The following is a 16,837-nucleotide window of genomic DNA, read 5'->3' on the forward strand; positions in this document are numbered from 1 at the left end:
CCAATTTTGTTGTTGTTCTTGTAAAATAGTGAATTTTTTTTAGTAAAATTATGATTTTTGTCATAATTTTGCCAAGTAAAATTCCATTATTATTATTATATTGGCAACATTTTTAAGTTTTCTTATATTTCTTAAGCTTTTCTTGTGAAATTGCAACTGTTATTGAGAAAAATTCCAACTTTTATCATAATACTGCACAAATGTTCCGGTTTTCTGTGTAAAATTGTGTAAAATGATGACTTTTATTACAATATTGCCAAAATTTTAAGTTTTTCTTGTGAAATTCCAATTCATTTTTCACAACAAGCTTTTTTATATTTGCATAGTATGTATATATTATTAATGTTGTAAATACACATCTTTATATATCTAGAAAGGCTGGTCCTAAAGAGGTAGGCATTATTCTCAGGTCTCAAGAAGGTAACAAATACAAGAGAGAGTGTGTGTGTGTGTGTGTGTGTGTGTGTGTGTGTGTGTGTGTGTGTGTGTGTGTGTGTGTGTGTGTGTGTGTGTGTGTGTGTGTGTGTGTTCTTGTATTTCTAGCCTTCTTGAGACATGAAGAAGGAAAAGTACCTTCCATATGAGGAGGTGTGAACAAGTGATGACATAAATCATGGTCCCAATAACATTGCATCTAATAGAGAATGTCTCATTTGCACCCCCTGCTGGTGACATCTATCAAAATGAGGGTGGTCCCAAAAAGGAGGGATTATTCAAATTGACTATGTGTCGCTTTTAAAAGTGCTCCCCCTCTGGTCAACATATGAAATAACAAGTGTGTGTAAAAGTTTGAAGTGCTCCCCCTCTGGTCAACATATGAAATAACAAGTGTGTGTAAAAATTTGAAATGTGCCCCCTTTAGCCAAAATGTATTAAAATAAATAAATAAATAAATAAATAAGTATGTATATAGAGACATACTGTATTAACTTTAAGTAAATAATGAAGACTAAAAACAAATTACAAACAAAAAAAGAGGTCTCAAGAATGTAGCAAATACAAAATATGTTTGTGTGTGTGTGTGTGTGTGTGTTTTGTATTTGTATCAACAAGGAAAAGTATCTTCCATATGAGGAGGTGTGAACAAGTGATGACATAAATCATGGTCCCAATAACATTGCATCTACTAGAGAATGTCTCATTTGCACCCCCTGCTGGTGACATCTATCAAAATGAGGGTGGTCCCAAAAAGGAGGTATTTTTCAAATAGACTGTGTGTCGCTTTTAAAAGTGCTCCCCCCTCTGGTCAACATATGAAATAACAAGTGTGTGGAAGAAATTGAAATGCGCCCCCTTTGGCCAAAATTAGTTAAAAAAAAGATACAATATGTATATAGAGACATACTGTAATAACGAAGTAAAAACAAATTACAAACTAAAAATAAAATAAAATAAACTAAAAGCTTACCTTTTTTATATTTTTTATATTTGCGTGGTATGTACCGTAATTTCCGGACTATAAGCCGCTACTTTTTCCCCTCGTTCTGGTCCCTGCGGCTTATACAAGGGTGCGGCTTATTTACGGCCTGTTCTTCTCTGACACCGACGAAGAGGATTTCGGTGGTTTTAGTACGCAGGAGGAAGACGATGACACAATGATTAAAGACTGACTTTTCATATACCGGTAGGCTGGTTATTTTGATAACGTACAGGCGAGCACTTTGTATTACTTTGCACCTTTGTATTATTTGTACTCTGCACGAATGCTGTTCGCCATGTCAAAGATGTGAAAGTTTGATTGAATGATTGAAAGATTTATTGTTAATAAATGGGACGCTTTGCGTTCCCAAACAGTCATCTCTGTCCCGACAATCCCCTCCGTGGTAGCAGGAACTCCTATTTACTACGCTAATTACACATCAAAACCCTGCGGCTTATAGTCGGGTGCGGCTTATATATGGAGCAATCTGTATTTTCCCCTAAATTTAGCTGGCGCGGCTTATAGTCAGGTGCGGCTTATAGTCCGGAAATTACGGTATATATTATTGTTGTAAATACAAATCTTTATATATATCTAGAAAGGGTGGTCCTAAAGAGGGAGGCATTTTTCGGAGGTCTCAAGAAGGTAACAAATAGAAGAATGTGTGTGTGTGTGTGTGTGTGTGTGTGTGTGTGTGTGTGTGTGTGTTCTTGTATTTCTACCCTTCTTGAGACATGAAGAAGGAAAAGTATCTTCCATATGAGGAGGTGTGAACAAGTGATGACATAAATCATGGTCCCAATAACATTACATCTAATAGAGAATGTCTCATTTGCACCCCTGCTGGTGACATCTATCAAAATGAGGGTGGTCCCAAAAAGGAGGGATTTTTCAAATTGACTGTGTGTCGCTTTTAAAAGTGCTCCCCCTCTGGTCAACATATGAAATAACAAATGTGTGTAAAAATTTGAAGTGCTCCCCCTCTGGCCAACATATGTAATAACAAGTGTGTGTAAACATGTAAAGTGCTCCCCCTCTGGTCAACATATGAAATAACAAGTGTGTGTAAAAATTTGAAGTGCTCCCCCTCCGGCCAGCATATGTAATAACATCTGTGTGTAAGAAATTGAAAAGTGCTCCCTTTAGCCAAAATGTATTTAGATAAATAAATAAGTATATATCTAGAGACATACTGTAATAACTTTAAGTTAATAATGAAAACCAATTACAAACACAAAATGTAAAAAAATATCTAAAAACTTACCTTTTTTATATTTACATAGTTTGTATATATTATGAATGTTGTAAATACAAATCTTTTGGAGTCTCAAGAAGGTAACAAATACACAAATGTGTGTGTGTGTGTGTGTGTGGGAGAGAGTGTGGGTGTGTGTGTGTGTTGCAGCACTCCTATATTCTGGGCTCGCTGCTGCTGTTGTTCTTGGCTTCTTATCTGAGGACTGTCTGTCCAATCGGAAATATCAACAGCCCTCGAATTTATTTACAAGGCTCTGCAGCACACATTCATCCCTCCTGCACATGCTTCTATTGGTAATCATTACATAATGCCAGTTGAGTGGTTTCTCTACAAGATAACAAGCTAAAGTGGTAGCTTCAGGCACATTGTCAGCTCGGTGTGGCTGCAACACAAAATGTCTCTGCAATTTAGGACGTTACAGTACATTCTTCCGGGTAGCAAGCAGGTGGCATAGGAATCCAAAAAAGTGTTAACAAAAAACGTCGCCGCAGGCTAGTATTAGTAACTTCCTCATTACCACTAAACAGTGTGCCTCGCTGTCACACAGTGACTTCCTGTTCAGTGCAAAGTAAGCCTCTAATTATTAGGGGTGTAACGGTACGTGTATTTGTATTGAACCGTTTCGGTACGGGGGTTCCGGTTCGGTTCGGAGGTGTACCGAACGAGTTTCCACACGGACATATTAAGTAGCGTAACGCGCGTTGTGTAAACAATGCACACCGAGGCACAACACACGGCATGCTAGCAGCTAACGGGCTAGGATAGACTGACCATACGTCCTCTTTTCACCGGACATGTCCTCTTTTGCGGAGCTGTCAGGGCGGAGTTTCTTAAATGCCTCAAATGTCCGGCATTTTGAGTTAGGGTTGCGTGTATTTTCAACGTACGTTCAGGGTTAAGAAGGGGTTAAAAACAAAACATATTGTGCGCGCCAGCAGCATTAGTGAGGGAGGGGCAGAGACAGAGAGAGAGAGAGAGTTATGATAAATGCGCATGCGTCGCCAGGCTCTGCTTTTTATCCATAGATTTATCACATTTAATTTTTTATTATCTATAGCAGGGGTGTCAAAAGTGTGCCCCGGAGGCCATTTGCGGCCATACTTGCCAACCCTCCCGTTTTTAGCGGGAGAATCCCGGTATTCAGCGCCTCTCCCGACAACCTCCCGGCAGAGATTTTCTCCCGACAAACTCCCGGTATTCAGCCGGAGCTGGAGGCCACGCCCCCTCCAGCTCAATGCGGACCTGAGACTGAGTGGGGACAGCCTGTTCTCACGTCCGCTTTCCCACAATATAAACAGCTTGCCTACCCAATGACGTCACAACATCTAGGGCTTTTAGAGAGTAGAGTGCACAACTGCGCACACAACAAGGAGACGAAGCAGAAGAACGAGGAAATTACAGACGCCGTCGACGAGCAAGATTAAGAAATACGCTTGCAAGTTCCAAAACGAATGGAAACAAGAATTTCAGTTCATCCAGGACAGTTCGAACGGGAAGGTGTATGTTGCCTGTAAATATGTAGAACAGACTTCTCCATTGAACACGGTGGCCGAAATGATATACTCATCATGAACGGAGAAGTTAAACAGGACAATACTGCCATCTAATGGATAGCCACCGGAACACTGAAATTCAGGTATTTCTTTTATGTAAATAAAATAAATATATATATATAGCTAGAATTCACTGAAAGTCAAGTATTTCATACATATATATATATATATATATATATATATATATATATATATATATATATATATATATATATATATATATATATATATATATATATATATATATATATATATATATATATATGAAATACTCGAGTTGGTGAATTCTAGCTGTAAATAACCACACCACACCCCCACCCCCTACCCCTCCACCTCCCGATATTGGAGGTCTCAAGGTTGGCAAGTATGTTTGCGGCCCACAGCTAATGTTTTAAAGGCCCACGGCACATTCTAAAAATACTATTAAAATAAACAAAAACATAACAAAAGTGAAATAAAAAAGCTTAAAAGGTTAAATGTAATTTAGAAAAAGTTGCAATGTTGACTAAATAAAACAAAGCTGTTTTTTTTTTCTTTCAAACTGTCATTGCTCAAAACATAATATTGAATCAAAATCAATGTTATTATGAATTATTGACCTATCCAAGGTTCCCATTACTTCACATCAAATATTCCACTAAGAAAAATATTTTTAGTGGAAGATTTTGCAAATTTGGGAAATAAATAACTAGGGATGTCCGATAATATCGGCCTGCCGATAAATGCGTTAAAATGTAATATCGGAAATTATCGGTATCGTTTTTTTTATTATCGTATCGTTTTTTGTTTTGTTTGTTTTTTTGTTTTGTTTTTTAATTAAATCAACATAAAAAACACAAGATACACTTACAATTAATGCACCAACCCAAAAAACCTCCCTCCTCATTCACACAAAAGGGTTGTTTCTTTCTGTTATTAATATTCTGGTTCCTACATGATATATCAATATATATCAATACAGTCTGCAAGGGATACAGTCCGTAAGCACACATGATTGTGCGTGCTGCTGGTCCACTAATAGTACTAACCTTTAACAGTTAATGTTACTCATTTTCATTCATTACTAGTTTCTATGTAACTGTTTTTACATTGTTTTACTTTCTTTTTTATTCAAGAAAATGTTTTTAATTTATTTATCTTATTTTATTTTATAATTTTTTTTTTAAAGTACCTTATCTTCACCATACCTGGTTGTCCAAATTGGACATAATAATGTGTTAATTCCACGACTGTATATATCGGTTGATATCGGTATCGGTTGATATCGGTATCAGTAATTATGAGTTGGACAATATCGGAATATCGGATATCGGCAAAAAGCCATTATCGGACATCCCTATAAATAACCCAAAAATTTAAATTTTGTTGTTTTCTTACTGTACCGAAAATGAACCGAACTGTGACCTCTAAACCGAGGTACGTACCGAACCGAAATTTTTGTGTACCGTCACACCCCTAAAAAACACTGATGTAGACCACAGGGCAGTCTTTTACATTTAGAAAATATTAATAATATGACTCCTTTAATGTGCCTTATAATCCGGTGCACCTTTTGTGTGAAAAAAGATGGAAAATAGACCATTCATCAGCAGTGCGCCTTATAATCCGGTGCGCCCTACGGTCCGGAAAATACAGTATATCCTCCTGAAAACCGTCGTCCTGTACAGTGGACGTTTGTTTTGGTCCGTTTTGCAAACCACAAAGGTCCACTGCAGAGGACGCCGGCTGCAGGCCGTGATCGTGTCTCCGTCCCTCGGGGCCGTGCCAGAGAGAGCAGCTGGAGGAGAGGACAATGTCTCCCGAGCTCCTCTTCCTTTCATCCTCTCCTCCTCTTTATCGTGCTCCTCTTTGTGCGCACGCTTTTGTACTCCTGGTCACATTGTCAGCGCAGGTGTCATCCGCTGCCACAGCCACGGATCAAGTTGCCTTTGGAACAAAAAAAACCCCCCCCGGAGCTATGACTTCGGATTGTTAGCCAGAAATCCAAAACGCGAAGGAGAAACCTTGAAAGGGAAATGTCAAGATAATCTCTAGGGGAGTGTTCTGTACTCCTTTTTTTAATGCATGTTAATGCTACCCAGAAGGGTTGTCATAGAATGAATGGCTCATCCTCCCACATATATTATAATTTATATCATTTTGCTTCAATTTCTTCACAGTTAATTATCGATTCTAAAAAAGCACAAGATGAATTATACATTTGAATATGTTCACAGTTGTGGAAGTTCTTTCCTCCGGGTTCCTCGGACCACCAAGCATCGACATGACAGCTCCTTTTCAGGGTTTTAGAACACTGTTTTATTTTTCCAATACAGTCTTTTTGTTTGGGCTTTTCAGCAAGTGTCTTTTCTTCTGTCTCTCTCTCTCTCTCGCTCGCTCGCGCTCCATCTCCACCTCCACCTCCACCCCCCACTCCTCTCTCCTCCGCCTTTTAACAGAGCGACAGGTGATTAGATAATCAGTCCCAGGTGGGCCATCTACGCACCTGGCGCTGATATCAAAGCCAATCCTGGCACACCCCGTTTCGCTGCAGGTCCGCAGGCCACGCCCCCCTCCACAACAGTGTTATCAGTGGAAATTAATATTAGGATGATGCATGCAACGTTTCTCTTGAGACTTTCTTTTCTATTCCTTAATGTTCATTTGTTGGCCATGTTTTTTTTTGGTAATGCTTAATTAATACCTGTAGTAGGGTTGTCCCGATACCAATATTTTGGTACTGGTACCAAAATGTATTTCGATACTTTTCGATACTTTTTTTAAATAAAGGGGACCACAAAAAATGTCATTATTAGCTTTATTTTAACAAAAAAATCTTAGGGTACATTAAACATATGTTTATTATTGCAATTTAGGAAAAAAATTGTCCTTAAATAACATAGTAAACATACTAGACAACTGTTTTTTTATTAGTGAGTAAATAAATAAAGGCTCCTAATTAGTCTGCTGACGTATGCAGTAACATATTGTGTCATTTATACACCTATTATTTTGTCTACATTATAAAGGACAAGTGGTAGAAAATTAATCTTTCACCTACTTGTTCATTTACTGTTAATATCTGCTTATTTTCTGTTTCAACATGTTCTATCTACACTTCTGTTAAAATGTAATAATCACTTATTCTTCTCTTCTTTGATACTTTACATTAGTTTTGGATGATACCACACATTTAGGTATCGATCCGATACCAAGTAGTTACAGGATCATACATTGGTCATAATTTAAGTTCTCATGTGTCCAGGGACGTATTTCCTGAGTTTATAAACATAATATGAATTTTAGAAAAAAATATATTGTGATGATAAAAAATATCAATGTAATCATAGTAGTATCGACGAGATACACTCCTGTACTTGGTATCATGACAGTGGATGTCAGGTGTAGATCCACCCATGGCGTTTGTTTACATCGTGACGCCGGTGAGCTATTGTATCCTCCTAAGGTGTGTAGTGAAGCATGTTTAGCTATTCCTCGTCCTGCAGTGATAATGGTACTTGTAAGAAACTTACTTTATTTGTCGCCATGGAGGCGAGGATTAGTGATTTAGAAGTAGCTAGCTAGCCATGTCTTAAAGCACCTCTTCCTGAGGGTGTTTCAGTGTTATAACTTCACCTTTATTGTCAGTTTTTAAGCCAAAATGCATCCGTGCTCCCTTTTCTGTCTACACACTGTCTGCTTGTAAGTACTCTGTGTGTGTGCGCTGCCGAACATGCTCCTCTGCTCGTAAAACCAGCAATGTCACGACGTGACGACATACCAGTATTTTTCAAACAGAGTATAGTACCGTTTTTGATCCATTAGTACCGCGATACTATACTAGTACCGGTGTACCGTACAACCCTAACCTGTAGGAATGGACACCCTCAGCTTTCGGCTACTAACTGCAAAGACACAGCCAGATTGTTCAAGTTGAGTTTTTTAACATTTCAATGGTTTTGATATTTGGCAGCGAGACAAAAACAAACAATATTCTAACTTGTCTTCCCAGGAGGTTGTTGGGAGGGTTTGTCTGAAGGAGCGAGGTCGGGACGTGTTGGTGTTGCAGCGAGTGACCACGACGCTGACGTCGCCATCGGAGCGGCCCTCGCCCACATCGTCAGGGGGCGGGTGCAGAGAGGAAGATAAAAGGTGGGTGTCGCCACCTCCGTATTTACCCGTCTTACAAAAGTGAGTACACACTCCACATACTTGTTGGTCACAAAAAACATTCATGAAGTTTGCTTCTTTTATGAATTTATTATGGGTCTACTGAAAATGTGCTGGGTCAAAAGTATACATACAGCAATGTTAATATTTGCTTACATGTCCCTTGGCAAGTTTCACTGCAATAAGGCGCTTTTGGTAGCCATCCACAAGCTTCTGCTTGAATTTTAGACCACTCCTCTTGACAAAATTGGTGCAGTTCAGCTAAATGTGTTGCTTTTCTGACATGGACTTGTTTCTTCAGCATTGTCCACACGTTTAAGTCAGGACTTTGGGAAGGCCATTCTAAAACCTTCATTCTAGCCTGATTTAGCCATTCCTTTACCACTTTTGACGTCATTGTCCTGCTGGAACACCCAACTGCGCCCAAGACCCAACCTCCGGGCTGATGATTTTAGCTTGTCCTGAAGAATTTGGAGGTAATCCTCCTTCTTCATTGTCCCATTTACTCTCTGTAAAGCACCAGTTCCATTGGCAGCAAAACAGGCCCAGAGCATAATACTACCACCACCATGCTTGACGGTAGGCATGGTGATCCTGGGATTAAAGGTATCACCTTTTCTCCTCCAAACATATTGCTGGGTGTTGTGACCAAGCAGCTCCAATTTTGTTTCATCTGACATCACATGGACAAAGATAAGACCTTCTGGAGGAAAGTTCTGTGGTCAGATGAAACAAAAATTTAGCTGTTTGGCCACAATACCGCAATTTTTTAACTTGAAAAAATGAGAGTTTGAATATGCCGGATAAGTGGAATGTGTTGAAGGTGGAATGGTTTGAATCGGTTGAAAAATGTGCTTATTGTGGAAGTTTAAAAAATTGACAATTCATTTAGAATGGGAAAAATGTCCCTGAAACTGGGAATTCTTGGAAATCCGGGATTTTCAATTGTTGAAGGAGAGCACACAATTTTGAACAGGCTGAATATTTCGGAGTTGGAACAGTTTGAATCGGATGAAAAAATGTGGGAGTTGTGAAACTTTGAAAAATGTCCCGTGAATTTCAATGGGAATTTCATGGAAAATTGGGAATTTCGGGAAAAGCGGAATTTTTTTGGAAAATTTTAAAAGACTTGAATGGTCTGAATGAGTTGAAATGGTTGGTGTTGGAATTCTTCAAATCGGTTGAGAAATGTTGAAGTAGTAACGTTTTTAATTGAGAAATGGTATCAAGGATTTCCAGGAATTTTCTGGAAAACCGGGATTTTTTTCCAGTTCAAAAAACAACTTTGTTTCTGATTAAGAGGAATGTTTGGACGGTGGAACGGTTAAAGTGGGTTGAAAAATGTGGAAGGACTAGTCGCCAGAAAAAAGGGTTGGAAAAAAAACGGGAATTCCTGGAATTTTTTTGAACTTGAAAAAATGACAGTTTGAATGTGCAGGATGAGTGGAATATGTTGAAGGTGGGATGGTTTGAATCGGTTGAAAAATGTGGAAATGGTGGAAGTTTGAAAAATGGCCAATTCATTTTGAATGGGAAAAATGTCCCGGACAACCTGGAATTCAGGGAAATCTGGGATTTTAAATTGTTGAAGAAGAGCACACAATTTTGAACAGGCTGAATATTTCCGAGTTGGAACAGTTTGAATCGGATGAAAAATGGGAATTCCATGGGAATTTCGGGAAAATTTGAATTTTTTGAAATGTAGAAGAGTTTGAATTTCCAGGAAAAACGGAATTTGGTTTGAAACTTGGGAACGTGTTAGTTTGATGAGTGGAATGTGTTGATGTTGGAATGATTTGAATCGGTTGAAAAATGTGCGAATTGTGGAAGTTTAAAAAATGGCCAATTAATTTTGAATTGGAAAAATGTCCTGGAAAACCTAGAATTCTGGGAAATCTGGGATTTTAAATTGTTGGAGAGCACACAATTTTGAACAGGCTGAATATTTCGGAGTTGGAACAGTTTGAATCGGATGAAAAATGGGAATTTCATGGAAATTTAGGAATTTTGGGAAAAGCGGAATTTTTTTGGAAAATGTTAAAAGACTTGAATGGTCAGAATGAGTTGAAATGGTTGGTGTTGGAATTTTTCAAATCTGTTGAGAAATGTTGAAGTAGTAACGTTGAATTTCGGGAAAACCGGGAATTTTTCCAGTTCAAACAACAACTTTGTTTCTGATTAAGAGGAATGTTTGGACGGTGCAATGGTTGAAGTGGGTTGAAAAATGTGGAAGTAGTAGTCTCCAGAAAAAGGGGTCAAAAAAGGGAATTCTGGGAAATTCCTGGAATTTTTTTTGAACTTGAAAAAATGACAATTTGAATGTGAAGGATGAGTGGAATATGTTAAAGTTGGGATGGTTTGAATCCGTTGAAAAATTTGGAAATGGTGGAAGTTTGAAAAATGGCCAATTAATTTTGAATGGGGAAAAATGTCCCGGAAAACCTGGAAATCTGGGATTTTAAATTGTTGAAGGAGAGCACACAATTTTGAACAGGCTGAATATTTGGGAGTTGGAACAGTTTGATTCAGATGAAAAAATGTGGGAGTTGTGAAACTTAGAAAAATGTCCCGTTAATTTCAATGGGAATTTCATGGAAATTTGGGAATTTTGGGAAAAGCAGAATTTTTTTAGAAAATTTTAAAAGACTTGAATCGTCTGAATGAGTTGAAATGGTTGGTGTTGGAATTTGTCAAATCGGTTGAGAAATGTTGAAATAGTAACGTTTTTAATTGAGAAATGGTAGCAAGGAATTCCAGGAGTTTTGGGAAAACCGGGAATTTTTCCAGTTCAAAAAACAACTTTGTTTTGGATTAAGAGGAATGTTTGGACGGTGGAACGGTTGAAGTGGGTTGAAAAATGTGGAAGTCAGAAAAAAGGGTCAAAAAAGGGAATTCTGGGAAATTCCTGGAATTTTTTTTAACTTGAAAAAACTATAGTTTTTGGGCTCTGTACCAAGGATGTCGTTGTGGCTTGTGCAGCCCTTTGAGACACTTGTGATTTAGGGTTATATAAATAAACATTGATTGATTGATTGAGAGTTTGAATGTGCAGGATGAGTGGAATATGTTGAAGGTAGAATGGTTTGACTCGGTTGAAACATGTGGAAATGGTGGAAGTTTGAAAAATGGCCAATTCATTTTGAATGGGAAAAATGTCCCGGACAATCTGGAATTCTGGGAAATCTGGGATTTTAAATTGTTGAAGAAGAGCACACAATTTTGAACAGGCTGAATATTTCCAAGTTGGAACAGTTTGAATCGGATGAAAAATGGGAATGCCATGGGAATTTCGGGAAAATTTGAATTTTTTGAAATGTAGAAGAGTTTGAATTTCCAGGAAAAACGGAATTTGGTTTGAAACTTGGGAAAGTGTTAGTTTGATGAGTGGAATGTGTTGATGTTGGAATGATTTGAATCGGTTGAAAAATGTGCGAATTGTGGAAGTTTAAAAAATGGCCAATTAATTTTGAATTGGAAAAATGTCCTGGAAAACATAGAATTCTGGGAAATCTGGGATTTTAAATTGTTGGAGAGCACACAATTTTGAACAGGCTGAATATTTCGGAGTTGGAACAGTTTGAATCGGATGAAAACATTTGGGAATTGTGAAACTTTGAAAAATGTACCATTAATTTCAGTGGGAATTTCATGGAAATTTGGGAATTTTGGGAAAAGCGGAATTTTTTTGGAAAATTTTAAAAGACTTGAATGGTCTGAATGAGTTGAAATGGTTGGTGTTGGAATTTTTCAAATCGGTTGAGAAATGTTGAAATAGTAACGTTTTTAATTGAGAAATGGTAGCAAGGAATTCCAGGAATTTTTGGGTAAACCGGGAATTTTTCCAGTTCAAAAAACAACTTTGTTTCTGATTAAGAGGAATGTTTGGACGGTGGAACGGTTGAAGTGGGTTGAAAAATGTGAAAGTAGTAGTCGCCAGAAAAAGGGGTCAAAAAAGGGAATTCTGGGAAATTCCTGGAATTTTTTTTTAACTTGAAAAAATGACAATTTGAATGTGAAGGATGAGTGGAATATGTTGAAGGTGGGATGGTTTGAATTAGTTGAAAAATGTGGAAATGGTGGAAGTTTGAAAAATGGCCAATTCATTTTGAATGGGAAAAATGTCCCAGAAAACCTGGAAATCTGGGATTTTAAATTGTTGAAGGAGAGCACACAATTTTGAACAGGCTGAATATTTCGGAGTTGGAACAGTTTGAATCAGATGAAAAAATGTGGGAGTTGTGAAACTTAGAAAAATGTCCCGTTAATTTCAATGGGAATTTCATGGAAATTTGGGAATTTCTGGAAAAGCGGAATTTTTTTAGAAAATTTTAAAAGACTTGAATGGTCTGAAATGGTTGGTGTTGGAATTTGTCAAATCGGTTGAGAAATGTTGAAATAGTAACGTTTTTAATTGAGAAATGGTAGCAAGGAATTCCAGGAGTTTTGGGAAAACCGGGAATTTTTCCAGTTCAAAAAACAACTTTGTTTTGGATTAAGAGGAATGTTTGGACGGTGGAACGGTTGAAGTGGGTTGAAAAATGTGGAAGTCAGAAAAAAGGGTCAAAAAAGGGAATTCTGGGAAATTCCTGGAATTTTTTTGAACTTGGAAAAAATGATAGTTTGAACGTGCCGGATGATTGGAATGTGTTGAAGGTGGGATGGTTTGACTCGGTTGAAAAATGTGGAAATGGTGGAAGTTTGAAAAATGGCCAATTCATTTTGAATGGGAAAAATGTCCCAGAAAACCTGGAAATCTGGGATTTTAAATTGTTGAAGGAGAGCACACAATTTTGAACAGGCTGAATATTTGGGAGTTGGAACAGTTTGAATCAGATGAAAAAATGTGGGAGTTGTGAAACTTAGAAAAATGTCCCGTTAATTTCAATGGGAATTTCATGGAAATTTGGGAATTTCGGGGAAAGCGGAATTTTTTTAGAAAATTTTAAAAGACCTGAATCGTCTGAATGAGTTCAAATGGTTGGTGTTGGAATTTGTCAAATTGGTTGAGAAATGTTGAAATTAGGGATGTCCGATAATGGCTTTTTGCCGATATCCGATATTCCGATATTGTCCAACTCTTTAATTACCGATACCGATATCAACCGATACCGATATCAACCGATGTATGCAGTCGTGGAATTAACACATTATTATGCCTAATTTGGACAACCAGGTATGGTGAAGATAAGGTACTTTTTAAAAAAATTAATAAAATAAGATAAATAAATTAAAAACATTTTCTTGAATAAAAAAGAAAGTACAACAATATAAAAACAGTTACATAGAAACTAGTAATGAATGAAAATGAGTAAAATTAACTGTTAAAGGTTAGTACTATTAGTGGACCAGCAGCACGCACAATCATGTGTGCTTACGGACTGTATCCCTTGCAGACTGTATTGATATATATTGATATATAATGTAGGAACCAGAATATTAATAACAGAAAGAAACAACCCTTTTGTGTGAATGAGTGTAAATGGGGGGAGGGAGGTTTTTTGGGTTGGTGCACTAATTGTAAGTGTATCTTGGGTTTTTTATGTTTATTTAATAAATAAATAAAAAAACACGATACAGATAATTAAAAAACCGATACAGATAATTTCCGATATTACATTTTAACGCATATATCGGCCGATAATATCGGCAGGCCGATATTATCGGACATCTCTAGTTGAAATAGTAACGTTTTTAATTGAGAAATGGTAGCAAGGAATTCCAGGAGTTTTGGGAAAACCGGGAATTTTTCCAGTTCAAAAAACAACTTTGTTTTGGATTAAGAGGAATGTTTGGACGGTGGAACGGTTGAAGTGGGTTGAAAAATGTGGAAGTCAGAAAAAAGGGTCAAAAAAGGGAATTCTGGGAAATTCCTGGAATTTTTTTGAACTTGAAAAAATGATAGTTTGAATGTGCCGGATGATTGGAATGTGTTGAAGGTGGGATGGTTTGACTCGGTTGAAAAATGTGGAAATGGTGGAAGTTTGAAAAATGGCCAATTCATTTTGAATGGGGAAAAATGTCCCGGAAAACCTGGAATTCTGGGAAATCTGGAAATTTGTCAATGGAAAGCCCGCGATTCCTGAATAGGCTGAACAGTTTGAAATTGGAACGGTTTGAATCGGATGAAAAATGTGGAAGGTAGAGCGTGCCAAAATCTGAAGAAGAATAATAATAATTAAAGCTGCAAGCAGCGTTGGTCGGGTCCGCATTTTGGCAGGTGCTAGTCCTAGGTGTCCCAATACTTTTGTCCAGTGGTAGTCCTGAGTGAGACCTACATAGAGGTTTTTGTTTCGTGTCTCTACGATATTCGTACTGGGAGTTAGATACTTTTGTGTAGTGTACTACCTTCTCTGCATTCTGTGCTCACGCTGGTGCTTTCTGCTTTTAAGCAGCCATCTTAAAACAACAGCAGCGGACCAACTTTAGTGCTGCGGGTCTTTGAAGGCACGTAAAATCAAAACGGTAGCACCAAATAAAACGCCGTCGTCAACTTTTAATCAGAAGGGTTCAATCTCTCTCTTGTAGCAGTTTGAAGCCGAAACGACAAACGCGCTCGGAGGAGATAATGTTTGATGTTTGGTGACCGGTTGTAACAAAAATGTTGTTTTGAAGGAGGGATAGCAAACTTCCTGTTGATTTTTGCTGAAGGATGTCAATCTAAGAAATGTAGGTCTAGGTGAGACCTACATAGAGATATTTGTTTCATGTCTCTAAGACGTTCCTATCGGAAGTTACAAGCAGTTTTGTCTGAGTTTTCCTCTGAAGAGCAGTTTTTTCTGTTTTATTCAAAAATTATGGAGAGCACAATTTTGAGTTTTGGGGTTCGGTTTTTTTTTAGATCGCAATTTCCACCAGTCCTGATGTGTGTAAAAAGTTTGGTGAGTTTTGAAGTATTTTAAAGGGGTCAAATTACAGCTCAAAAATCAACAATGAGTGTTTTTAGTCATTTTTTGTCTTGAAGGGGAAATTGCCAACTTCCTGTTGGTTTTTGCCCGAAGATGTTGGGACTGGGACTTAGAGGCAGTTTTCTTCCTAGGGGGCGCTAGAGCGCAATTTTGATATTTGGGGTTAGGTTTTTTTACTAAAGAGTTTTGTTCGCGTTTTTTTATGTGTGCGTAAAATTTGGTGAGTTTTGAAGCATGTTAAGGGGGGCAAAGTAGTCCGCAAAGCTGCGGAAAAATAATAATAATAATAAACATTACAATTTCAATAGTGTCCTTTGTCCCTGTATAAAGGACTCCCTGTGGGAGTCCTTTATACAGGGTACAGGCGGACCCTAATAAATGAATTAATTTTAAGGGACAAGCAGTAGAAAATGGATGGATGGATGGATGAATTTTAGTGTAGAAAAGCATGAGTGTGAATGTTTTGGAGCATTCACACAATAAAAATGGTTGCTGACATGGCCTGTGTCATACTACATTCACATATTCATAGAGGTTTTTCATACAGTTTTTCTTACTGACATACACCTAATAGTTCACTGTACCTTTTGTTGCATACTGTATGTTGTTTCTGTGTCAAGACTTTAGGCGACATACCTGAGGGCGTGTCGGGTGAAGTGCGTGGGTGTGTAGAAAGTAACAGTTCCCTCCCAATGCCACTCTTGTTGCTGCTGTCAAGAGAAAAGTCTTCATCTTCCCAGCTTGTAGTCGACCAGGCGCAGGCGGCCAGCAGTTTAGCCCAGAGGAGAGCGCTCTCCCTGGGTGTGCACCACGCCGACAGGAGCATGACCTCCACCAGAGTCCAGCCATGAGGATGACCACCAGGCCAGCGACGCTCGCCGAGGCGGAGGAAGACCTGGACGACGATGACGAGGAAGAGCACCGAGAATGCCACAAAGCCGCGCGCGCGTTCGACGTTCCCTACTTCCGCTTCATCGATGAAGACGACAAGGAGATGGAGCGTTGGTGGTCCGGTGATGAAGACTGTGGTGCGTCTTACAGGTATGTGGTGGTGTCTGGAACGCCGCTGAAGATCCTGGAGCATCTGCTGAGTGACCTGCAGCTGGACGACCAGAGAGGGGCGCTGGAGTGCAGGGAGAGCGGTAAGATCATATTGTGTGCTTTTTCGATCAGATATCGAAATCGGTCCGATACCAGCAAAAAAAAACTAAGTATAAGATGATATCGGCTTGCATGTAAAGTCTCCGATACAAGCAGTCCTGCAGCCAGTTAACATCTAAATGTCCTCCAATAAGCACACAAGGTTGGTCTTTTCTTGTGTTTTAGTGAATTTACAAAAAGGTAAACCAGGGGGGGGGGCTGCTAGCTGCTTGCAGCTACACAACAGCTAAGCACACAACACATAGGGGTAGACATACGTAACAAGTGTTCTTAATTGGCCAATATTGCCGTCTAGAACAGCACATTAGTCAATTTAGTATCAAATAAATAGTTGTATATTATTGACACATGCAAAGTCTCAAAAGTAGAAGTGTATTAGAAAGTATCCAGT

General features: G+C 38.4%; 1 protein-coding gene across 1 annotated transcript in view; it reads left to right on the forward strand.

Annotated features, from left to right (window-relative positions):
• The window catches only part of LOC133635958 (rap guanine nucleotide exchange factor 5-like), a 174,382-nt gene that overhangs the window by 91,659 nt on the left and 65,886 nt on the right, over positions 1–16,837 (forward strand). Inside the window, exons 10-11 of the mRNA XM_062029474.1 lie at positions 8,223–8,362; positions 16,327–16,427. Coding sequence (XP_061885458.1) covers positions 8,223–8,362; positions 16,327–16,427 — 241 coding nt within the window. The remainder of the gene's footprint in view (positions 1–8,222; positions 8,363–16,326; positions 16,428–16,837) is intronic.

This window comes from Entelurus aequoreus, linkage group LG20 (genome assembly GCF_033978785.1).
Source record: "Entelurus aequoreus isolate RoL-2023_Sb linkage group LG20, RoL_Eaeq_v1.1, whole genome shotgun sequence".
NCBI lineage: Eukaryota > Metazoa > Chordata > Actinopteri > Syngnathiformes > Syngnathidae > Entelurus > Entelurus aequoreus.